General features: G+C 34.3%; 1 protein-coding gene across 3 annotated transcripts in view; it reads left to right on the top strand.

The window, feature by feature from the left end:
- Positions 1–26,546, top strand: part of SPATA5 (spermatogenesis associated 5) — a 332,472-nt gene that overhangs the window by 24,735 nt on the left and 281,191 nt on the right. For all 3 annotated transcript variants that reach the window (XM_004747954.3, XM_004747955.3, XM_045083618.1), the window contains exon 10: positions 19,995–20,149. In XM_004747954.3, the coding sequence (XP_004748011.1) occupies positions 19,995–20,149 (155 nt within the window). The remainder of the gene's footprint in view (positions 1–19,994; positions 20,150–26,546) is intronic.

The following is a 26,546-nucleotide window of genomic DNA, read 5'->3' on the forward strand; positions in this document are numbered from 1 at the left end:
TGTTGAGGAAACAACTCCAAGTGGTTCTTGCTACCTTTATAGGTAGCAGTAAATAAGGTATTAGTGTTTTGTGATGCCTAAATCACTGCTGCTATTTTTCTTTTTTTTTGAACATTCCAGTCCATTTTTAGCTTTCCACTGACAAGATTTCTCAGCCATGGCTCTGACTGTAGACTTTGTATTTTGTTTAAAACCAGTGCTTTTCAGGAGGTGTTTTCAGTGTTAACCAGTTGTGCTGTGTTTACAGCTTGAGAATGTCCACTGGCATATCTGGGAAGGAAGGCACTTTAACTTCCAGATTTGTGAGGACAGTGAGGTAGTCTAGCTCCAGGAGATATATTTCTGAGTATACAAATCAATTCTGTCTCTATTATTTATTCTTCTCCATGAAATCCACATTCATTTCATATGTTTTCAATTCAGGGTGGATCATTTTGAGAAGAGGTTCTCAGACTTTATCATGTATCAGAATCACCTGCAGAACTCAGTAAAACAGATTGCTGGGTGAGCTCCACCTCCCAGAGTTGCTGATTCAGTCTTGGCCGCTGCTTGTGAATCCTGACAAGTTCCCAGCTGATGCTATTGTTTTGGGTACCACACTTTGAGAGCCACTAACTTAGGACATTGGTTCTTAAATGTCATACATCAGGTTCTCCTGGGAAGCTACACGCACATTCCCTCTTCATATTAATTAAGGGAAGTAGGGAACTGGAGCCAGTATTTATGTTTCCCAGCTGATTTTGAAGCAGCCAGTCTTGCAGTTGCCTGTGAGCAAATTTTCTAAATTACTGGTTTAGGCCAGTAGTTCTCCAGTTTAAACCTAAGAAGTACTTGTAGAGCTTGTTAAAACACAATTCTGGGCCCCATCCTACTGGTTCGTTAAGTCCAGGTGGGACCCAAGGATTCGCGTTTCTATCATGTTATGGGAGATACCAGTGCTTTAGGTGCAGGGGCTATATTTGGAGAAGCAGTGATCTTGGCCCACAAACCCTAATTTTTGGAGACTCTGTAACGGATTTAAATAACTGGATAAATTTAGAGACTGTAAATCTCTGCCATCCTCTGATGGTGTTGAGTTTTTCCCAGAGTTTTTATGTGACAGTAATGTACTATTCTGAACTATAGTCATTCAACTCTCCTTCTAGGAAAGTAAGTGTTTAGGTTTGTCTTGGAGGTACATTACCGTATAATGGTTCTGAATAAAACTTAAAAATAATTCTGAAAGATAGGAAAGCCACAATTAAGGAAACAATTGAGAATTAACAAGCATACAGATAAAAATATAGACATATGTTTTTCCTAGAACATTTGCTTGCTTAAGATTTGTGGACCTGTGTGTTCTTTGAGTTTTTTGTGCATTGACTGTCTGATGGTTTTCCTTCTTCCTGGACTGCCCTCTAGTCAGAGCAACCTTGCCCTTTTTAACAAAGGGTGGGACACAGATGTCTAATAATAGCATACATTGAAGTGATTCAGAATTTCATATAACCTAAGTGGATTATGTTTCCCATTTTTTTGTAATCTAATGGTTGTTTGTGGGATACTAATACAAAAAATCAAAGTCCCTATCGAATATATTTGTTTGTGCATGCTTTTTCAGAGTCTAGAAGGTTTACAATCTATTCCATAGTTTGTGAGAGTCATACTACACTTGTAGTACAATTGTGCTTATCTCAATTTTTCTAATCTTTTATTCCAATGTTACTAAATATTTTCTGTATCTTTTAACTTGTTTCCATATGAATGTGAAAATTGGAAATACTACAATACTGTTACTTTCAACACTTGGGTCTTTTATCTGAGCAGATATAATGTTTAATGTTGAGAGTTGGGTGTGAAAGTTATTTTCAAATGTTATTTTTTTTAATCATTAATTTTTGAGCTAGAGTGTGGTGTGATATGTTGTGACTTGTCCAAAAGCCTAATGTTTTGTAGCTCACCTTTTTAAGCAAAGAGCAGCTGCATTTTGAAATGTTTTATCTCAAGTGGACAAGTTGTTTACAAGCTCAACTCAGACACATCCTGACATTTAATAACTGTATTTGTATTCTTCCTGGGATTTAGTCTGCCTTTCTAATTAATTAGTTGCATAGCCTTTTATTAATTCCTTCAAAATTTATAATGTTTTAAATTAACAGGATAGATAAGCATACCACACTTTTTTGGAAAACATGAAATGTTAATTATGTAGCAGAGACATGAGTTATATAAACTCTGCTGAATGTTAGAAGATGCTTAGCAACAATGTTTTCCAAATATAGGGATTTATTATAAACTTATCCTTCTAAGGCTGCCTGTGCCATTTCAGGAGAGTGAATATAAATAGAACTTGATTTCTTTAAGAAGTGGACTCACTCAGTCATTTTGTTTACAGTGAAAGGAAGTACTTGCTTCACATTCTAAGAATTTATCTTTAGCATCCTTGTTGATTACACATCATTTCAGCATGTTCATACCAAATATTTGGGCATTGATAAGATAGCATCACATACAGGAAAAATTAAAAGTCTTATTTAAACAATGATTTTGTCATTATTACTGTTAAGTGGGGCTGGTCACCATACTGAGTCTAATTACTATAACATAACTTTTTTTCAGGTGGAAAATTTGATCTGTCTTATACCAGAATTCTGAGTTATTTTTATCTTTTATTCCCCTCTCCCACCCTTCACTAGCTTATTTTAACAGGAATTTATGGAAGATCTACTATGTACGAAGTATGCAACAGTCCAGCTCTTATGAAAGGATTTTTCTAAAATTTTCCACCATTTTTTGAATTCTGCTAATGTTTTCTAAGTTAGAATTAAAATATTGATTCTGCAAAAATGCAGTATTTTTAAGTGAAGTTCAGGGAAGTGATGGTGTTTTGTGGAAAGCTTATGATGAGCTATGAGCTGTAGATTCAAATGCTACACTACTCATTTAATTTCTAGAATTCTGTTTCCTCACCCGCTAACCAGGGATACCATATTTTTTTAAGAGTTCTTACGACGTTTAAAAATGTAATATGGCTGCAGTAGTCATGATTTATACAGAATCTCATATTGTCACTTTCTCTCTTTTAAAAAAAAATTCATATTTTGTGTGTATTTGTTTATTCCTCTGGTGGATGCTTATTTGAATTTTGGCAGTACTGGTATTTTATGAAGTATTCTTGGTTATCCTAGTACAGGAGGTGTTAGGGAAGCTGTCAGGGTCCTTTACCTTGCTGGAGAAGTAATTTTTCCTGAATTTGTATCAGTAAAAGTCTGCAACAAATGCAAACTGTAGATAATTTGATAGTACTTGTTTTGGGGTGCTCCTCCCTGACAGATTTTCTTGCTGAACTTGGAAGCTCTCATGTCATACATAGGCAGGGTCATGGTCTCTTCCCTCTCCCCATCCCTATGTGAGTCTGCTGCAGGCCTGCAGTAGAGCAACAAAATTAAATCAATGTATCATGATCATCACTCTAAGTAATGCATTTTGTAACGGATCATATCTTTATTCATTATTGTAGCTTGGTAAATAAGCAGTAATTATGCAGTGTAAAATCTCATGAAACAATGAATTTTCTCCTCTGTTTTGTAATTATGAAATGTAGTGATAGTTTTATTTATGATGTTATGAATGACACTGCATAAATACTGATTATTTTTTATAAGAGGTATAATTTTTTTTTTTTTGTCAGTGAATTGGGTATCTTAATATTACTTTTGCTCATCATTTGAAATGAGTGGAGCCGAATGGTTTGTTTCAGAAAAACAGGTGGTAGTTTTGATTCTGTTTAAGCTCTCGGTAATGGATTTACTTCACTAGTGGAAACTTTTCCGAGTTGCCTTGCCAAGACTATAAAAGTAGGAAACTTGAGGAAAGGTTTTCTTCCTAATTAAAGCAATCACAGAAATAAAAAAAAAATCAGTCTGTCTAAGTAAGTTATTTCTAAGAGCTATTTTTTATTTTTTTAAAATTCTTTATCAGATCCTGTCAGTTTCATTTTCAAAATTTATTCAGAATTTGAGCTTTAAAAAAAAATTTTAACTGTTTCCATGCTCTTGTCTGGACTGTGGTGTTACTTGCTTCCTGCCCGGTCTGTCTTCCATGCCCCACCCTTTCTTATCCTTACATTGTCTGAAGTTCAGAACTTTGAACTGCAGACTTTGGAGATGAGGAGAGTTTTGGTTAGAGATAGGAACTTGGGAGTGGTCAACAGTTAGGTTGTGACTGAAGCCATTGAAATGAATGAAATCACTTAGCGTGAGTGAAATTCAGACATTTATTCATTTATTGAGCCAGAGACTGCTCTGGGTGCTGGGGCTGCCTCAGTGAACAAGAAAGACTTGGACCCTGTCTTAGAGCTCAGAGTGCCCAGGCAAGTACTGCAGAGTAACAGGTAATCATGGTACCTGTGTGTGTTTTAGGTGTTTGTGAGTGATCAGGGAGGTTTTAGAATGCTGGTAAGGAGAGTAGAGGGGTCCTGGGGAATACCACCATTCAGTGGTTGACTTGTTAGAAAAGATCTGGTATAGGAGACTGGGGAGTGGCCAGGAGTTGGGAAAAGAACTGAAAGAAAGTGGTGACTCAAATGGGAGAAGATTGCAGAGAGGAAGCAATTAGACTTAATTTTGTGTTAGTTACCACTAATCCAATGTGTTAGCCATTGCTTGAAGTGCCTTATACATATTAATGCATTTTTTACTCACCACAACCCTTATAAGGTTATTTTCATTCCATAGGTGAGGAAACTTAGGTCGGAGAGGTTAAGGAATTTTCCTAACCTCACATAGAGAATAAGTAGTGGAGCTAGGATCAACAATATTAGAGACCACAGTGATATCGATTGCTTAGTTTCTTACCTGGGAAATGGGGGCCTTGTAAGAGAGTAGTTCTAGTGGGGTCCTGTGGCTAGCTGCTAGACTGTGATAAATTGAAGGGTGATTAAAAGTGGAGAAACAGAAATAGTGCTTGTGAATTACTTTTTCAGTTTAGAGTTTTGTACCTTCCATAAAAAAGTCCTGAATATAGTTGGCCTCCCCTCTGCCTTTGCCACATCTGTGCCCCCTTTTCCTCCTCATCTCAGGTTATATTCCATCATTATTTTTCTGGTTCCTCTTCTCCGACCCGGGCCTTGCTCTAGTCCACCAAGCCATAAATCTTCAGCCTGTCTTGGCTTAAGAATTGTGCTGTAGTCCACTATCTCTCTCTCTTTTTTTTTTTTTTTAACCCAACAGGTTATAACATTGATAAGCCAATTAAGTAAATAATTTGATATTAAAAATTTAACTGAACACAGTATTTTTAGGAAAGTTTGTTAAACCTGGGACTGGTGAAGTGAATTAATCTTGATGTTTTAGAACTAGAAGACTCTCTCAGAAATCATTACTACATTTCCTTGGCCCAGCGTTCAGGTCTTAAGACCAGTATTCCTTCTCTAGTCCCATTACTTTTTTTTTTAAGATTTTTTTTTTTTTTTTTTTTTTTTTGACAGAGCTCACAAGTAGGCAGAGAGGCAGGCAGAGAGAGAGGAAGGGGGGGCAGGCTTTCTGCCGAGCAGAATGCGGGGCTGGATCCCAGGACCCTGGGATCATGACCTTTGCCTAAGGCAGAGGCTTTAACCCACTGAGCAACCCAGGCACCCTGTCTAGTCCCATTACTTTTAAAAGCAACTTTGAAAGTAATAGTGGCTTCAGAATAGACCTGGCTTCTGTTATCAGCTTATGTTACACCAATCACTTTAAGTGTAAATAAAACAAGAGCCACAATACCCTCTTTGAGGGTATTTATTTGATTTCTATTAACGCAGTGAGAAATGGAACTCTCTCAGTGATATATCAAGTAATACTTATCACCTTTTCTGTACTTAATATTGAGTTGAGGGAGAGTAAAGATTCCAGATAAAATAGAAATTTCCTATAGTTTGGATATTTTGAAGAAAATGTATTTTGAAAAAGATTTAGATTTATTATAGTTGCTTTCAGTCTTCATGTGCCTGAGGAAATTATACGCTTAACTTTTATAATTTAAATCTGACATCCAGATGCCATGTTTCACGTTACTTTGTCATATAACTAAATGTCTGTAGGGTAGGTAATATTCTAAAAAGCATTATTATTTCTGTGATCAGTCTAAGTTCATTGTTAGTTTCCAGTGAAGGAACTTAATTGCAGTCTCAAAAATAATTTTATTTAGTAAGCACTGTGTATAAAATTGTTGGATTCCATATGTGTAGGGCAAGATGATGTTTGTTGATTGAATTTGGAGCAGATGGTTTTAAAGAACATGAATTTAGAGTAATTGCTCTTATCCGGATGTGATTATCTCTGGATAGTGATGCAGAGCTTGAGGGGGAACATGTTTTAGACTGGAAAGAATGTGTTGGCATTAGGCTTGCCTGAGGCATTTTGACTTTTCTTCATTGTGTCTTGTTTTCCATTCTCAAACTTTTAAGAGCATTGGAAAATAAAATAATTAAAACAAAATGACAAATTTATTGTTTAATTAACTACACCTGTTTTTTGGTCTCAAAGTTGTGTTTTTTAAGAACATAGATGTACTGCTTCTGTTTTTGTGAAAAAGAAATGTCATAGATTGCTTGCCCTAAGCTATATTCGCTGATGGTGTACATGTGTCCAATTGCTCCTTTAGTTAATTGTGTTCTACTGGTTCATAAAAATACATGTATTTTAAAAAATTTAATTTCTTGTCATAGATTCTAGTATGGCCTCATTAGGAATGGTTGATGTCCAGTCATTTAAGCTTAGCATCATAGAATTTTAAAGCTGAAAAAATAATTTGGATAAAGTATATTTTATTTTTTCCATTTAGTAAGTGAGATAACATATGACCTAGAAGCTAAGTTTTATGTAAAGTGACACTCACGCTAGTGGCAGACCTATGACCACAGAGAATTGGTTGCATTAATATGATAGCTCTAGAGATGTTTAAGTTTTGCAACCTCAGATATACATTTAACATTTAATTCATGTAAATTCTGTTTCAACTTGTACATTATTTTCAAAAAGCATTTGTGTAAAATACAGTAAGTAGCTCTATATAGAGTTAGAGTCATGGAACATTAGATTGCGAAAGAATTGGAAGGCCTATGGCAGGAATTTCATGGATCTCTTAAGTTTTTATAGCTTTTGCAAATTTATTATTTTCCACATTCTTTTTTCCATTTCTGACAGTATGGCATGTTGTCTTAAATATCTGCAAACAAATTAATAAAGATGGATTTAGGTTTATTTAAACCACTTTTTTTATATTTCTAGGTGTGAATTATTTTAAGGTCAGAGATTTTGTCTTTTATTGTTCTACAGGGCCTTATAATCTCTAAAGTTATGCTCATTCTTGTCCCTGGGTTTCGTGTATAGTATTCCCTCTGCCTTGAATACTCTGTAGCCTCTGTGACCTCAATTCTTACGTTAACAGTTTAACATCAGCTCATTTTCAGGTCTGCGTATTGAGGTAATGAGGTTGGACCCACATTTTAGTCTCTCTTCATTTGTGAAATAGAAGAATATACTAAATGATTTCTCTGAATGTTGTCTATGTCTGAACTGTTACTAATCCCACAAAACTGGGTTAGATATCCCTGATGTGTTTTTGTACCTCTTTCTTCTTTCCACTCATACTGCTCCACACAGTTTATAATAGTTGTTATTATGTGTCTTCTCTATTAGACTGTTAGACTATGAGAGGCTTATCTGCTTGTTGCTCTTGTGAACTCTTACATGAAAGAGCTCAATATATTTGTTGAATAAATTATGCTTAGGAGGTAGTTGGTGAATGAATATTTTGAATGAGCGACTAGATTAATTAAAATTGAAGAAGAGTGCCTGTGAAGGGGTAACTTGTGGTTGATGGATGTATATTTTCTGTGAATATATGATATAATAAGTAAATTCATGATATAATATTTTAATAGTTGCCTTATTTTAATATGAACTGTAACTGAATTGGCAAGTAAGTAATGCAGGTATGGCATAGTGTTAGATGGAAATCAGCTTGGCTGCTTGGGTTTCTCTCTCCTTGTATTCCCCCACACTCACTCTCTGTCTCTATCTGTCTCTCTTTCTCAAATAAATAAATCTTCAAAAAAAATTAGCTTGGTAGGCTACCCCCACACCAAACTGGATTTCGATTAGAATTTTTAAGTCTCTTGATCAATTTGGGGAGAATTAGAAAGTTGACATCTTTGCAGTCCATGAATATGGTAGATCCCCTCACTTATTTTAGGTCTTCAATTTCTCTCAAAGTTTTTTGTGAAGAAGCCTTGCATGATGTTCATTATATTTATTCTTAGGTATGTAGGGTTTTTTGAATATGGTTATAAGTGGCATCTTTTAAAATTTTACTTCATAGGGGCATCTGGGTGGCTCAGTCATTAAGTGTCTGCCTTCAGCTTGGGTCATGATCCCAGGGTCCTGGGATCGAGCCCTGCTTCAGGCTCCCTGCTCGGCAGGAAGCTTTCTTTTCTTCCTCTCCCACTCCCCCTGCTTGTGTTCCCTCTCTTGCTCTGTCTCTCTCTCTCAAATAAATAAATAAAATCTTTAAGAAAAGGAAAAAAAGAAAAATTTACCTCATAGTTCTGTTTTGTTCTTTCACTGTTACCTAGGGAAAGTAAATTTTTGTGTATTGACTTTGTGTCTGCCTGTCTTGCTAAATTCACTTATTAGTCTTAATAGTGTATATGTAGATTCTTTGAGTTTTCTATGTATATAATTATGTTATAGCTTTACATGTGTTCAGTCTACTGATAATGAGTTTTATTTTATCCCTCTTAATCTCTATGCTTATTATTTATTTATTTATTTATTTATTTTTTGAAGATTTTATTTATTTACTTGAGAGAGAGACAGTGAAAGAGAGCATGAACGAGGAGAAGGTCAGAGAGAGAAGCAGACTCCCCATGGAGCTGGGAGTCCGATGCGGGACTCGATCCTGGGACTCCAGGATCATGACCTGAGCCGAAGGCAGTCGTCCAACCAACTGAGCCACGCAGGCGTCCCACTTATTTATTTTTTAAAAGATCTTATTTATTTATTTGAGAGAGACACAGCAAGAGAGGAAACATAAGCCGGGGGGGTGGGGCGTGGGAGTGGGAGAGGGAGAAGCAGGCTTCCCGCCAAGTAGGGAGTCTGATGCAGGGCTCCATCTCAGCACCCTGGGATCATAGCCTGAGCCGAAGGCAGACGCTTAACGACTAAACTACCCAGGCACCCCTATTTCTTTTTGTGCCTTATTGCACTGGCTAAGATTTTTAATATCATCTTTAGTGTAAGTAATAAATTATTCTTATCTCATTCCTGATCCTAGGGAGAAAGTTTCTAATATTTTGTAGTTAAGAAATATATTCACTCTCTGTTTTTTGTAGCTACTCTAGTAAAGAATTTCCATCTAGTCCTGTTTGGTTTTTGTAACTAACTGTTGATTTTTTTACCTGTGTCTTTTGAGATAATCATATTGTTATTTTCTAATAACGTGGAGAATGATGTTCATTGATTTTTTTCACATGTGAAAACAACTTCATATTCTTGGAACATAACCATTTTGTCCTGATGTATAATCCTTTATTTATGTTTTTATGGATATTTTGTTTGGGATATTTGCATGTATGTTCATGAGAGAGATTCACTTACAATTTTGTTTACTTGTAATGTACTCTTAAGATTTGAGGAACATGGCTATGCTGGCCTTATGAGTCAACTTGGGAATTGTTCTGGCTTTTATTTTTCTCTGGAAGAGTTTTTATAAGCTTAGTGTTCTAGTCATCCTTAAATACTTCATAATATTTTCCAATGAAGCCATTTGTGTTTGGAATTTTGTCTGTGAGAAAAGTTTTAATTACAGAATAAATTTATTTAATAGCTTTTGGAATGTTCAGTTACGTACTCTTTTGTTTGTAGTTCTGATAAGCTTTTTTCTCCTAGAAATTTCTTCATTTCATGTAAATTTTCAAATTATTTGCTCAAGGTTATTCCAGGTATTCTGTTACGGGCTTTTCAATATCTGTAGGTTCTGTAGTGATGTCTTATTTTTCATTCTTAATATTGATAATGTGTCTTTTCTCACACTGGTGAAACCATGTCCTGATTCATCTGGCCAAAGGTTTATATGTTTTATTAGCCTTTTCAGGGAATACAACTTTGGCTTTAATTTATAATTTTTTTTAATACAATTTTAAAAAATACAATTTTTTAAAATTGTATGTTTGTTTTCTATTTCATTAACTTCTTCATTGTTTCCCTCCTGCTATTTTTCTCTTTTGGTATATTTTATTGTTCATTTTATAGGATGAGTATCTCATTGACTGTCAGCCCTTTTTCTTTTCTAATATGTGCATTATGCCTGGCACTGTGTTTTTAGTACAGCTTTAACAGCACATCACAAATTCTCATGTTATATTTTCATTTTTATTCTAGTTTTTAAAAATTATAATGTTTTATTGGATTTTTTCTTTGACCCATGAATTATTTGGAAATTAATTAATTTCCAAATGTTTAATGTATTTTTTGGTGTCTTTTTGTTACTGATTTTGATATTAATTGTTACTGTGGTCCCAGAACATATACTTTGATTTCTCTACTTAAAATATACAGACAGTTATTTTGTGTCTCAGCATACGTCAGTTTTGGTATATCTTCCAGATACACTTGAGAGCACTGATATTTTATTATTTTAGATTTTTTAAAAAATATATGCCAATTAGGATAAATGGGCTAATTTTGTTTTTATACCTTCTGTAGATATGTATATTTATGTATTTATAAATGTATATGGGAAATATGTTAAAATCTGTAAGTTGAGTTGCTCATTTGTCTATTTTTCTTTTCAGTTCTACTTAATTTTGCTTTTTATGTCATGAGACTTTTGTTACTAGGCATGTATTAATATAGAATTTTATATAGTCTTGGTAGATTGACCCTTTTATTATCCTGAAATGTTTAGTAATACCTCTTGCTTAAAGTCTATTTGATAGTCTATATAGGAGCACTGTTTTATTTTTGTTTATGTTTGCATGGTAGTTTTTTCTCTATTTTTTTTTCAAGATTTTATTTATTTATTTGAGAGACAGAGAGAGAATGAGCATGAGCAGGGGAGAGAGGCAGAGTCCCCACTGAACCTGGAGCCTGATGTAGGGCCTGATTGCAGAACCCTTGGACCATGACCTGAGCTAAAGGCAGCCCGTTAACCAACTGAGCCACCCAGACACTGCCCTTCTCTATTCTTTTACTTTCAATCTTTCCATCTTTGTATTTTTAGAATACATCTTTTATAAATGGCACAAATTTGGGTTTTATTTGTTTATTTTGGGACAGGGTATTTTTTAATCCATCTGTGCTGTCAGTCTTAATTCACATACATAATACATTTAAATTTGGGTGATATCTTAAATACTTAGATTTAATCTGCCTTCTTTCAGTTTGTCCCACCTTTTCTATGCTCCCCCCTCTTTGTTTTCTTGCCTTCTCTTGCAATAGGCAGGTATTTTTATTATTTTATCTCCCTCCTGTTATCTTTTTCATTACACATTTTAACTTGTTTTTCAGTGGTTATCCTACATATCATATTATGTCTCCTTGGCTTATTAGAGATTAATGCAAGAATAGTACAAAAACTTTGGGAATACTTCGATTCTCTTTATTCCCAAACATTGTTGTTTTATACAGTTGTCATCCATTTATATTTGTCTATATATATGGGGTCTCTATGACCATGCCTAAGTTTGATGCTTCACCAGGAGGAGTCACAAAACTTAGCATGTAGTTATATTGACTGCTGTGATTCATTATAATGCAAAGGATACATGGTAGAGTCAACAAAGGGAAAAGGCACATGGGGCAAAGTGTGGAGGAAACCTGGTACAGATTTCTAAGAGTTCTCTCCCAGTGGCGTCATATAGGACATGTTTAATTCCTCCAGCAATGAGTTGAGACAACACGTATGAAATGTTGTCTACATGGATAATTCATTAGCGACCCAGTGCCTCCGGATCCACACAATGAATCAATTTTCCTATTATTCAGTTACCAACTACTAAATATTCTATGCTTTCTTCACTGATTTATGATAGATTATCAGAGGTTTATTGTGTATTAAATTTATATACATATGGATCTGTCTCTGAACCCTGTGTCCTGTTGTGGTCTCTTTGGTTTTATGACTTTTACATGCTATTTTTAATAGTACTAATTACAATATATCTTACTATATGGTAAGATAAATCCTATCTATTTACTTGCATTATTGTTGACTTAGCTATGTATAGATCTTTATTCCTCAATACTATTTTTAGAGAAAGTTTATTCTGATTTACCAAAAATATACAATTGGTATTTTGATTGGAATTACATTGAACATAAATAGTGTTTTGAATGTAACAGACATTTTTATAGTATTGTCTTCCCATTCAAGAACCTGGAATTTCACTGTTGATTCATATTTTTCTCTTTATTAAAATGTCTTCATAGAGGTCTTAAATGTTTTTGATTAGGTTAATTCCTAGCTAATTTATCAATTTTGTGATTATAGCAAATGGTGTCTTTTTTTTTTTAAAGATTTTATTTATTTATTTGACAGACAGAGATCACAAGTAGGCAGAGAGGCAGGCAGAGAGAGAGGAGGAAGCAGGCTCCCTGCTGAGCAGAGAGCCCATTGCGGGGCTCGATCCCAGGACCCTGGGATCATGACCTGAGCCGAAGGTGGAGGCTTTACCCACTGAGCCACCCAGGCCCCCCGTCTTTTCTTTTTTTTAATTGTATTTTAAATTTGCTCTTCTTGGTGTAGAGAAGATTTATATTAATAATTTTTTTGTCGGTCTTAAGCCTTGTTTAACTCTTATTAATTCTACTAGTTTTCTTCTGATCTTTTTGGCTTTTCTGGGTGGGTGATTGTCATGTGCAAATAATGGAAGTTTAGTCTCTTTCTATCCTTTTACCTTTTTCTCACTTTTACTTTTTATATTCTTAGTAGCCAGGACCTCCAGGATTAGATTATCCATTCATAGTAATAGTGGCATCTTTGTTTTTTTGCCAATTTAGAGAGTGCATATAGTCTTTTCATTAAGTGTAATGTTTGTTAAAAATTTCTGGAATAGAATATTAATCAAATACACTTTGCTAAGAGCATTTAAAATTATTTTTATCATTATAAGCAGATGTCGAATCTTAAATATATTTTTTCTATATCTTCTATATCTTATTTTTTCTATATCTTTCTATATCAATAAAAATAATAATTCTCAATTTAGTGAGTACGGTGAGTTTATAGTTTTTCTGATGAACTGGCTTTTTATTTTGGAGATAAACTCTTTGTAAATATATGGATTTTTTAATACACTATTAGATTTAGTTAACTAATATTTTATTTGGAACTTTTCCCCATACCCATAAGTGAAAAACATTTTTTTCTTGTTCAGATTTGGATTTGGGGAGTCAAGTTACATTATCCTCCTAAAATGTTTGAGTGATTTTGCTCTTACTTACTAAAAACTTCAGTCAATGTGTATAAATCAGGAAAGAGAAAAAGGATAATTCTAAAAAAATCTCCTGGGATTGTTATTCCTGTCATGATCGAGTTAGGAGATAGAACCTATACCTGTTACTTTTACAGAGAAAATTTCATTTAAAGAATTGATAACCAATTATAAAATTGTGAACTAGGTAATTGAAAGGAAGGTAGCAACTACAGGAAGGAGTATCACTGCTGAGGCTGAGAATACAAAGGGAAAAAGGTCGAAATTATTAAAACCTAGGAGATGGGCTGTAACTCAGACTTTTGAGGAGCAGCAACCTGATACTCTGAAGGCTAACTCAGTCTTCTGAGAAGGTAGCACTGCTAGGTTTGTGCTGGTATTGGTAGAATGATGGTCACAGGAATAGCAAACGGATAGGAAGTCTATGGGACATCAAGTCCCTTTCTTCCTTTTCAGTTTTGCTGTCTTCTTCTAGAGATTTGCTCTATCATTGGCAAAGTCTACCATGGAACAAAAAAGTAGTTTGCAGTGTCAGCCCTGGAGCTAGGTATAGAAGCATGATTTTCAAGCTAAGTGTCAGTAATTTAATAAGTAGTACAATTGAAAACTAAATCAGATAATACTTAAATAATCTCTCTGAGCTATAAAAGACATCATATGGTAAATTAGATATTAAGAATAGAATAGTAAAATTATGTTTTAAATATTCTCTAAGATGAAATCATAACAAATTTATTAAGAAGAAGGGTTAAAAATAATTGTACTCAGCTTGAGTATTTGGAAGAAATTAATAGAATAAACCCAAGAGGAGGGAAACTAAAAATATAAGGTTAGATTTAATGGAATAGAGAACAGAACAACAAAGATAAAAAAAAAATTCATTCTTTGGAAAGACTTTTAAGATTATAAAGTCAGAAGAAGGTCTGTCTATTCAAGAGACAGGAGCATACTGTTGATATTTTTGGTGAAAAAAAAAAAGAAGATACAAATGAAAGGACACCTGGGTGGCCAAGTGGCTGCCTTCAGCTCAGGTCATGATCCCAGGGTCCTGAGATTGAGTACCACATTGGGTTCCTTGCTTAGTGGGGAGCCCACTTCTCTCTCTGCTTGCCGCTCCCCCTGCTTGTGCTCTCTTTTACTCTCTCTCTGACAGATAAATAAATAAAATCTTTTTTAAAAATATTTTTAAAAAGATACAGATAAAATACAGAGATCAGAGGTAACTACAGACAAAATAAAGATTTAAGAAACAAACAGATGTTCTTCCTAGATGTTAAAAACCCTCTGTGCAGTAGAATAATATCTATTTCACTGACTTTTCCTATTAATTTCCTGACAGCCTCATGATTGACTTTACTTTGATTCACTATGCTCTGTTCATGTAAATACATGCATTAACATTTCCAGTATAATTACTAAAATAATAGAAAAAGAGCATATACCTTCAAAGCTAGTAGAAGGCAAAATGGAATGTAAAAAGAACAAAACAAAAAAATCAGTGTGAAAAAACCCAAGAAAAGAAGGTAGGGATTAAACTACAGTCATGTTAATGTTAGACCAAGTGACTTTAAGGCAAAAAACATCCCCGCTGATAAAGATGAGTACTGCATATTCTTTCCGTTCGTTGGGAAGGCATAACTATTTTAAAGGTCGCTGTGAAATCTATAAAGCAAACTTTCTGTATCTACAAGGAAAAATGAACAGAACAGAAATGAACAGAACAGAATTTTAGTGAGATAATTTTTTTTTTAAAGATTTTATTTATTTATTCGACAGATAGAGATCACAAGTAGGCAGACAGGCAGGCAGAGAGAGAGGAGGAAGCAGGCTCCCCGCTGAGCAGAGAGCCGGATGCGGGGGCTTGATCCCAAAAACCTGAGATCATGACCTGAGCTGAAGGCAGAGGCTTAACCCACTGAGCCACCCAGGTGCCCCTAGTGAAAGAATTTTAATGCATCTTTGTCAGTGGTGTTGAGGATAGAGAAGATTTGAATGACAAAATAAAAAAACTTGACCTAATGGATATATGTTTAGAATGCTGGAACCAGCAACGTATATGTTGAAGCATACAAAGAACATTTATGAATTCATTTAATTCAACATTTATGAATGTATTCATTTAATACACCTTATTCTCTGACCAAAATGCATTTAAGTTAAAAATTAATAAGTTAGAAAATTTCATAGTTTGGAAATTAGAAAACTCTAAATAACTCATTGGTTGAATTATAATATGCAAATAAAAAGCTGTTTAGTATTAAACAATGCAGATATATCAAAATTTATGGATATATAGCTAAAGCAATGCTTATAGGGGAACTTATAACCTGAAATTCTTAAATTAAAAATGAGGAAAGGTTGAAAAATAATGAGCCAGGCATTGTCATTAAAAAATAATAGGCCCTAGAAAACAGAAATATTTAATACAGATTGGGCAGAAATGAACAGAAAAGGGAGATAATTACAAGAAAGAAGTAGAGTGTTTTGTGTACTCTTTCATACTAACTGCATGCTCCCTTCCTTGCTACCTCTACATGGTCCTAGTGGGCTCCGGGGTTATCTCAGCCTCTGCTCAGCATCTCTTGTTGATCCTATTACTTCATTAGAAGCTAATCTTGAGCATATTCTTTACTTCTATTTAAAGGCTAGTTTTTGGTTTTATTGGGGAAGGAAGGCAAAACCTTGCCAGCCTTTCTCTGGGTCGCAGTTGGCTTGCAGTCCTTTCAGGGCACTACCGCTCTTGTATTTGTTTCTTCTTACATTATTGCTGGTTCTTTTAGGGTGCTGTTTTTTTTTTTTTTGGTCTGTATACTTTGTTTCTTATTATAGTGCTTGTTAGAAGGCATTCTTAGATATCTAGTGATCTTTGGGTGTTTTCTCATATTTGAAAGTGGAGCTCCTAAAAGTTGATTAGGTACTCTGAGCTTGTGGTCTTTCATGTAGTGAGTGCTGCATGGGCCCTTTCCTTGGGTGAAGGAACTTGTTGGTATTCTTAGTCGGGCTGATACCTTTCTGTGAGAAGGATCTTAGCTTCCTATGTGGCAGGTGTATCTTGATAGTAAACTCTGGGAGCAGCAGGGAAGAGCAGAGTGGAAGAGGTGGGGAGTCTTACTAATTTCTCTATTCGGTATGATTCCCTTGTCTGTAGCTGTGCTTTGTGTCCCCTCAATTCAGAAATGGTTTGTGTTACTTACTAAGAGAAGACATCTTTAGAAATAGGATACAGGAAACGTCATCTGACTCCATGCAATTAGGGAGGGGATCTTGAGGAGCTAACTTCTTCCTAACAGACTTCTCTCTGAAACTTCCACTTTTTATTTCTAACCCGATTTTTCTATTTTTTTTTTTTCCAGAAGTGATTTGTGCTATCCAACTTTGAGCTCTTTTGATTATATGTGGGTAAGGTGAATAGGAGGGGCATCTATTGGCATAAATCTGGTTCCTCTCAGATTTTCTCACTGTATGCTAGTGTGTCAGCTTTCCTGAGTCAGTTATATGCAGTTACTACTTGTTCATTTGCTGTTCAGTTTCCAAAATTTTTGTTGTTATTTTATTGTATCTTTCCTATATGCTGTTCCAGGTTTGTTTCTTTAAAAAATCCCCTTATACTCACAGTAGTGGGGGCTTGGGAGGGAGCAAAAGAAAGTGTTTGGATTTAATCTTCTGTCTTTACTAGCTTGAATGACTTTACTTCATACCTTTATTTTTCAACTCTTGATTCATATGCTCTGTAGTGGCTCACTTTCATCTTTTAATTTTAAATTTATTTGAGAAATAGTAGGTAAATATATGTTATCTATCGTTTGGATATGTTCATCACAGAATCAGTCTTTCTATTTTACTATTTCTTAACTTTTAAAAAATCCTGTCTTTATTTTTCTCCTTTTCTGTCTTTGGGAATTACTTCTCTTTTTCTTGCTATCTTCATAGATGTGGAAATTTTTGTCTAGCTCTAAATTCTATAGTTTGCATTTGAAATCACAGATGTTTTGCAAGTTTATAAATATATTCTTATTGTAAATGCTTTAGCCATATATTGTCTTTTTTCCAGACCCCTTCCTCACATGAAAATAAGTGATCTTTCTTGTCAAGCTTTATGATTACATGTCACAAATGTGGCAGGGAAATTATTTGACTGCTTCCTTTGTTTCAGTTTTTAGTATCTCGGTTCTGGTAAGAGTGAGGTATCTGGTTTAAATTAAAAATGTTGACCAGTATTGCTTGAGAGCCATTTGAAACATGAAGAAGAGTCAGATTCTTTTGATTACTTCGATTTATGTAAGATTTATAGGAATTTCTTAAGTTCTTTTGGGCCACCAACGTGCTCCTTAATACAACACAGCACTTTAGTTACTGCAGTTTTATCCGTTTAGGCTTCTTTTTTATGCTACTGTACCATTTAACTAAAAGGTATATTAGGCAATGAAACAACCTAATTTAATATTAACTTTTATTTTTGTGTCAAGAGTTGTGAAGGGTCTGAGGTTTTACACTCTGCTTGCAAGCTAGTAAGTTTTCCAAGTGCTTGCAGAAGATACAATATTCCTGGGTCGTGGGGTGCCTGGCATGCTCAGTCAGTGGAGCATGTGATTCTTGATCATGGGATTGTGAGTTCAGGCCCCATGTTGGGCATAGGACCTTTAAAAAAGAAAAAAATAAATAAAAATCCTGGGTCATAGTCAAAGGCCAGAATACTATAGCAACAGAAGTAGCCAGAGCAGCAGCATTTGAACCAGTTCCTTGAGCCTCACTTTTCACAGAGTGACATGAAGAAGGCTGGGTGTCTTCTGTTTCAAGACAAGACATTATAGGAGGAGAATCTTGAATTCAGGGAACCCGAATCTTTTGTATCAGACAGTAAGCATGTCTGCTGTTTGCTTTGCGGGGAGACAGTCTATCTTCATGTGTACAAACATCCTTGAAAATATATCTGGAACAGAGACAGTGCTTTTGCTCAAAAGATAAGCAGAAATGCTAGAGTGATGTAAAGAATTATCTTTCAGCATATTGGAAGGCAGAAAAACCCACTGGGGGTTTGTAAGGTGACCTAAGGCATTATCTATAGAAAATAATGATTTTTTTTTTTTTAATGTGTATCTTCAGTTTCTTCTTATGTAGCCATTTTTGCAGGTTAGCTTACTATCTCCGAGTCCTCCGTGAATATTAGATTCACACTGATAGTTTCCTGGGAAAGATTGCTGTAGATTGATTTTCTGACTATCGTTGAGGTATTCATTTTTTTCTTACTAGTCAAACATACCTAACCTTCTGTTTTGGGAGTTTGTCTGCCCTCTTTGCACCAATGCTTCTGTTTCCCTATAAAAGTTCAAATATATGAAAGTAAGTAAAATGATAGTTATAGTATCTTTTTATCTTTGTAAAAAAATTCATGGAGGCATAGCATCCATCTTTTAGACAAAAGATCTTTAACATGATGGAGCTAGCTGGTGTCCCAGGACAAGTTCGGGTATTCAGACTGAATATCTAAGGGGTGTCTGAGACCGGAATTCTAAGTGGACCTTCATCATTCACTGGAACACAAAAGTCTCACTTTATTGAAGACTCTCAGGCAAAGAGCACTTAGATAGGGACTCTGCTGCCTAGAGGTCTTTGTCACAGGTCAAAGGGCTCTAAATCTGGCAACTTAGCTATGAAGGAAGGGGAATTAGGATGTTTAGTTCTGTTAGTGTTTAAACTGCAAGCAAATAGCAAAAATAACGAATTTACATCTGTCACTTTCAGGTCAGCATCAGCACTTTCCAGGTCAGATATCTTTTAAGCTATTCTTGATTTCTCTACATTTGACATGGTTGAACATCTTTTTGGCTCCTGCAGTATTTTACTATTCTGATTCTACTCCTGCATCTCTTTGTATTCTGTCTTTTTAAAAAACCATCATTTCTTATGCTTTTCAAATGATGGGCTTTCTTAAGATTGAGCCTTTAGCTCTCATTTTTTCATCACTGGTCTCTTTCTAAGCTCTTTTTATAGGTCTCTCCTGTTCCTGTAATATCAGATCTCATGTGTATGCACACAACTCTAAAGTCTGATTCTTTCTTGAGTTCCAAAACCACATTTCCAGCTGCCAACTGAATATTTCCTTTAAGATATTCTGCCAATACCTTACAAAATTTATAACTCTGGGTTGAATGCATTAATAAAAAGGGCAGAAGCAAGAGTTTTGTTATTCCCTAGGTTATTTAGATAACTCCTTATGGTCTTTTTTGTGGATGTTTTTTTGTAAGCGTTATTTCATGTTTATGAAGTATCTGTTTTTTCATATTTCATATCTGTTTGTCATATTTTTACTGCCCAAACTAAGCATTTGGATTTTTGCCTTCATCTCCCATATTCTTCAGGCACCTACCCCACCTCCATATATACACACAGCACAAACAATTTTTTTTTTTTTTAAGCACAAACAATTTTAAATGCTATAATATGTGTGAAGTTTGGGTTTGTTATTAGTTTTTTGGTAATGATTCAGTCTGTATTTATGGGGCAGAAGATAAATCTTGTATTACTTTTCTCTTTATAGGTCTCCATGCCTTACGGAGAGTCCTGAAGAAACAGCCTAATCTCTCTGATAGCAAGATGGCTGGTCTGGTGAAGATTACTCTGAATGATTTCTTACAGGCGATGAATGACATCAGGCCCAGTGCGATGAGGGAAGTAGCAATTGATGTACCAAATGTAAGTCATTTGTGCTCCCATGCTAGCTACACTGTTTGAATAGAACTCTAAAAGAAACTGAGACTCCAGGGAAACAACTGCTTAGGCTAAACTTCAAAAAACCCTTTTTAAAAATTAAAATTATTATGGATGTAATTGGAGCTTCAGTGTAGTTCTAAGAAATACTTTAGGGAAATCCTGTGTATTCTCTCTCCCCAACCCCACCCCCCCACGGTAACATCTTGTAAACAGCATTACAGTATCATAAGCAGTGTATTCATATTGATATAATCACTGAACTTATTCGGATTTCCACGGTTTTACGTGTACTTGTGTGTGTGTGTTTAGTTCTGTGTAGTTTTATTACTTATAAAGATTTGTGTGTCCATCACCAGAATCAAGATACTGAATAGTTCCATCACCACAATGATCCCTCGCTTTGCCCCTTTGTAGCCATACTTAGCTTGTTCCTGCACCCATTTCTAAAATTATGTCATTTTAGAAATACCGTAAAATGGAATTGTATGGTAGCAAGCATTTGGTATTAGTTTTTCCCATTTAACATAATTCCCAGGAGATTCATCCAAGTTGCTATGTGCAACAGTAGTTTGTTACTTTCTATTGCTGAGTAGTATGCCATGGTATGACTGTACTATAGTTTGTTTAACCATTGGTCTGTTGAAGGACATCTGTTTCTAGTTTGGGGCATTTATGATTAAACCTGCCGTGGACAGTCATGTGCAGGTATTATGTTAATGTAAATTTTTATTTCTCTGGAATAAATGCACAAGAGTACAACTGTTGGGTTGTATGCTAATTGTATATTTAGTCTTATAAGAAAATGAATACTAGGCTAATTTTAGAACAAAAATAAAAAGTCTTCTAGTTATGATGCCTCTACTATTGATGCCTGATGTTGTTTCCTTAGGTTCCTTTATGTTTTCTTCATCATTGATATGCTTTGCAAAGTTCACAGTCAAATCACCACAAGGGCAACAGAAACTACATTTTATGGGTGAATTATCTGCTAAGTTATCACCTGAGTGAGCCTAACATTCTGGGGAAAAAAATGGCCTTATAGTTCTCTTTGAATATATGAATATTTCTAGAAAATGAACATTGAAACAAAGCATTGATGGCATGTCCTATGTCATATTGGAATAGGGGATAGACTGTTAAATTTGGCTTGATCATCAGGAGGTTTAAATCTTAGTGTAGCTGGAGGAAAGTTTACAGATTGCTCTGTGACAGTTTTAGGAGAGCTCTGATGGAAGAATGGAATTTTGTGACTATTCTTTCCCACTGCTTCAATCATATTACTCCATTAGTTTTTCTTTTTTGAGTTAGTCTTACTGCTTCTGAGATACTCCCTTATAAAAGCTCTAACATTACAGTTATTTGAAAACTTAAAGCCTTGTTAGAGAGTCAGGCATAGTTTTGTGCCCTTTGCCCCATTGTGCCCATTGTGTATATATTAATAGTTATCTTGGTCATGAACTAATGTTTTTTTTAATTGCTGCAAGCTAAAACAAAAATATACAACAAACTTAAAGAGACTACAAAGATATTAATTCTGTGGAATAAATATAGTCTATGGAATGATATAGTGGGGAAGAAGTCAGTGGATTTGTTTTCTCCCTTTTTTGTTATTTTGTTTTGCTTTTTTTGTTTTTACTTTTAAAAGTGTTCTTGGAAAATGTGTTTTGTGGCCACATAAGTCTTGGAAATGCTGTTTTAATAAAATCAGTTATATTTCTTTGCTGCAGAGCTTTTCACTGTCAAAAGAGAGCTGTTATGGAAACTTACTTGGCCCTGGACCCTGTAGAGCAGATACCTTCTGCATTTTACAATGTGGTAGATTGCAAAAAATGACTGCAGATTCTTCCCATCACTGTATGTTTGCCCTTTTTGCACAGCAACTTTGTAGCTCCTACCATAAAAGAGATGAAGTCAAGTTTTCCATCCTTTGAATTTGTACTTGGCCATGTAACTTGCTTTGGCTAATAGAATATTAACCATCATGATGCAATCAGGCTTGAAAGCACTGGGGCTTGCCTTTTCTTGCTGCTCTTTGAAACCCTGAATTAGTTATGCTAAGAAAACTGGTAGTTTGTTGGAGGATGAGAGACCATGTGGAGCGGAGGTGAGCCCTCTTAGCTGAGATCCCCTCCTTTTGGTCACCCTGCCAGTGGTCACACATCTGATAGACACCATGCTAAACTGTTTCATCCCAGATCAGAAGTTTACCCAGACCAGAGGAGCCACCCAATTAATTCTTAGAATTGTCAGAAATAACAAATGTTTGTTCTGAGCAACTAAGTTTTATGGTAGTTAGCAAAAGCTTCCATGGCAAAGAGGTTTGTTGACTTCTTATAGAACACGATTGTTTTGTAAATTAAGGTGAGAAACACTGCCCTGGAGATCGGAACATCCCTAAGGACTAGCTTCTAGTTTAGGCAACTTTATGTGATTTTAAATTCTTTTTGAAACTTTTTCAAATTCACTAATGAATTTACAGCTTAACATTGGGGGCTTACCAAAGCTGTGTAACACAATGTGCTCATGTAGTATGAATAATTTGACAACTGGAATTATGGAATAATAAATGATAGATGTTGGATTAGTAGAAGCTTTTCATTTCTTTGGAATTTATGGTCTTAAAAAGTATTCTTTTTTCTTGTAGTATTTACTTGTAGTATTTACCTGTATTTATTGACTACTGTCGCATAATATAATGGGTCAAGTAGAAGTCATCAAATGCCACATGCGAAAATTTCAGGTGATAGGGTTCTAAACCAACCACACTATCCAAAAATACTTTAGTGTTTAAAAAAGTTTAGGAACTAAAGAAACACAGTTAAGTTTTTTAAACTTAAAATTACTGCCAGTGGAGAATGTGTTTAAACAGTGGCTCTCCACTCTTGGAATTGCTGAACTGATTTATTCATCACAGGAACTGGTACTACAACTGCATTTTTAATTGCTCTAATGAAAGATTTTTTTTCCTTTATTTTCTTTTGATACAGTATTTACAATCCATGGACTTGTGCCATTTTCCATTTGGTACTTTATTACTTGGCGTAAGGCCATGGTGTACTGTGATGTTACTCATGAGCTCCAGAGTGATTAGCCCTAGTCAAAATACTTTTTTACATTGCTTTTTATGTTCACTTCAGATTGTAAAAATTTTCCTGAGAAATTAGCCTTTCTGTAATTGGATTCCTAAACTTTACTCTTCTGCTTTCAGACTATTACATTGACAAAAATATCTCCAAATTTTTTTTTGCAGGTGGTTTAGTACTTATACTTGTAGTAACTTTGCTAACTTTGCTATAGAAAACCTGTTTCAAGTCGGTAATTAATTGTGAACATTTTTTAATAGTAAATTGAGCATTCATCATCTTTTGAAAAAAGATTTCAGTGTGTGAAATTAAAATTTGTAAATCACACTTGGCCTGGTTATATTCTCATTTTAAGATTATAATGCATTATTAATTTCAGAACACCACAAGTGTTAGCCACTTACTTAAATGTAATGTTTCCTTTTTGTGGACTTTGTGAATTGGTGATTATACCAGTTGGTGTATTAAAAGTCAAATATTAAAAAAAAAGAAAAGAAAAAAAAAGTCAAATATATTTTACAGTTGATAATTAAAATCAAATGTATTTCTTTACCACAGGAATCCTCAGAATCTTTGACTATGCCACAATGAAATTTGAAATTTCAGTTTTTCACCCAGAAATAGCAACTATTAACATTTTATTATAGTTCCAGTATATTTTTGAAATTTTGATAAGTTGTTTTTCTGTGCATAAAGTTAATCTTAGGATACATATGGTTTTGTATTTTGCCTTATTCACTTAAAATTATATGGTAATCATTTTATTTTAAAATTTCTCAACAAACATCTTTTTAATGACTATATAATAGACTGTTTTGTGGATAGACTGTAATTATTTTATGCTTCTTCCATTATCAAATATCTGGGTTTTTTTCTGTTTTTCTCTACTATGATTATGCACACATTTGTATCCAAATGTTTGCACCTATGATTCGTAGAAGTGGAATTACCACACTAAAATATGTGGTTTTAAAGCTTGGGACAAATGTTACTAAGCTCTTTTTTCGCCCATAAAGATCGTCTTAATCTATAATTTTGCAGTTAAAAATGTAAAATTATAAAGAGTTTAAAAAAATCTCATTTTATTTTTACTTTAGTCCTTTTCTTTTTTATTTGCCACTAGAGTTCATTTTCTTGACTGAAAAGATCTTTTTCATTATGAAGAGTAATACTTTTTAAAAAAAAGTAATAGTCCTTTAAAAGATTAAAAAAAGAAAATGAGAAAGAACTGTCAATTTATATCTTTTCCTTTCTATAAAAATGTTTAATTTTTAGACAGTGGGTGTAAACTGGGTGATGTTTTTTTCCATGGGATTTTTAAGTTCCATGAGAGAAGTTCTTATTTCTTATTTTTATCCTTTTATTTTTATCATAGTACATAATAGATGTCCGATTAATATTTGTTCAGTGGACAAGTGAAAACTATAATTGTCATGAAAAAACCCAGATAGATTCACATATATTTAAATATTGCATCCTTCTTCTGTACTAAAGTATAATTTAGTAAATTATTACCTTCATGTAACATTCTTCAGATTCCTCATATTTTATAAAGCAAGCTGTTTCTTTAGTGAATTTTAACCTTAGTGAATTTTAACTTAACTGTTTGGTGAATTTAACAGTTTTGGAGTAAAGTCGCTCATAATTGTGCTAAGCTGTCTATTCTGGAAGGATACAAAGTAGTCCTTTATATTTTCTGCCAAAACATGCTGCTTTCTTGATCTATCGAAAATTCTCTTTTTATTAAGGAAACCCCCCCAAAAAATACAGTGCTTTTAATAGTTGTATTTACATATTATCTTTGCAATAAGTCATTTGATATGTACCATAGAAATTATCACTGATAAATGGCATTCTTAACCAAATATATACAGATTGATTACCATCAAGTTTAATTCATTTATGCATCCTAAACCATCTCCACCCATACTCCCTGGCTTTCCCTGTTTCATTTTATATAGCTTCAGGTTGTTTTATGATTTGGAAATAATCCATCTTTATACTTTCGGTATTGCTTTTGGACTGTAGTGTTCAGAATTTGGACATTTGGTTCAGAATAAGCTAAAAGCCAATAAAAAGAGAGGGCTCTACTTTCATGTGAACCCACTTTTATAAAATTAACTGTAACCAGAGCCTCAAGACTAATTGTATAGCACTAAACTTCTTTGTAAGCTTGGATCCAGGTTAAACTTAGAGGTGGAGTGGCGGTCTAGTTACCTAGCATTAGAAGCATTACAGTCCAGTTGAGTGTTTACCAAATGTCATTAGTTAAATAAACGTACCTCATTTACTTTCATTTTGAAAAGTAGCAAACTTAATTATATGAATAATCAAAAGACTCACTAATTACATATTCAAAATTTACTGATGTATTTTCATTTGGCATCTTTTCAGATGAGAATAGAACATCAGGATGTGACAAGGCAGTTGAATTTCATAGGATGAGCTCATTAGCATTACTTTTCTTGTGCAGAGATTTGAGTTAAATAGTTTAATTGACCATAATTACATTTCATTCTTCAATGTACCCTCAGGATAATTAGAAGGAATTTGAGTTTCTATTCTTTAAAAACAGTACTTGTATTCTGTGTGTTATTTATTTTTTACAGATTCAAAGGATCGAGGGTTTGTGATGCTTTACTAAATAACAGATTGCTTTTTTTGGAATAGATATACAACCTGTGGAAATTCTATTAATTCCATATTGGTGCTTGGCAGGGCTTTTGAATTCGGTTTCTTTTGATTTTGCTTCTTGTTGTCTAGACAGAAGAGTGTCTTCTATCACTCCCAAGATCCCAGTCTTCCCTGCCAACTTCTCTTGTGCATTTTTATAGTTTTAAGTAATAACAATTGAATAGGAAAGCACATTTGGGAAAGTAGATTACTTTTAACCAGGAAATACTCTGTGCCAAAATCAAGATTGTACTTTTAACTGTATTAAATATTTTAGAAGTTTAACTCTTTCACTCCACTTTTTTTTAATACCTTACTTTTCTCAGGCTTATAGTCTAGGGGAGGAATGAGAGAGATACAAAAGTTAGTGTAAAGATCAACAGTTTCTGTTCTCAGCTCTGATCCTGGTTAACTTTGGTGAAATCACTCTTCCTTTCAGATGACAGAAAGAAAGAAAGCTCTTAATTTGCTGTTTCTGATGTGTGCCTTCTTTTGAATTTATAAATAATGATGAGATTATCATAGAGGCATCTGTTGCACTTGTATATTATAGTTGGTTGGTACTCAGTAAATACTGATGAGTGTTTGCTAAAAACACCGATTTTCATTTAGTGTAAAGGAAC

The sequence above is a fragment of the Mustela putorius genome, unplaced genomic scaffold, assembly GCF_011764305.1.
Source record: "Mustela putorius furo isolate JIRA1106 unplaced genomic scaffold, ASM1176430v1.1 tig00000721_pilon_pilon_pilon, whole genome shotgun sequence".
Taxonomy (NCBI): domain Eukaryota; kingdom Metazoa; phylum Chordata; class Mammalia; order Carnivora; family Mustelidae; genus Mustela; species Mustela putorius.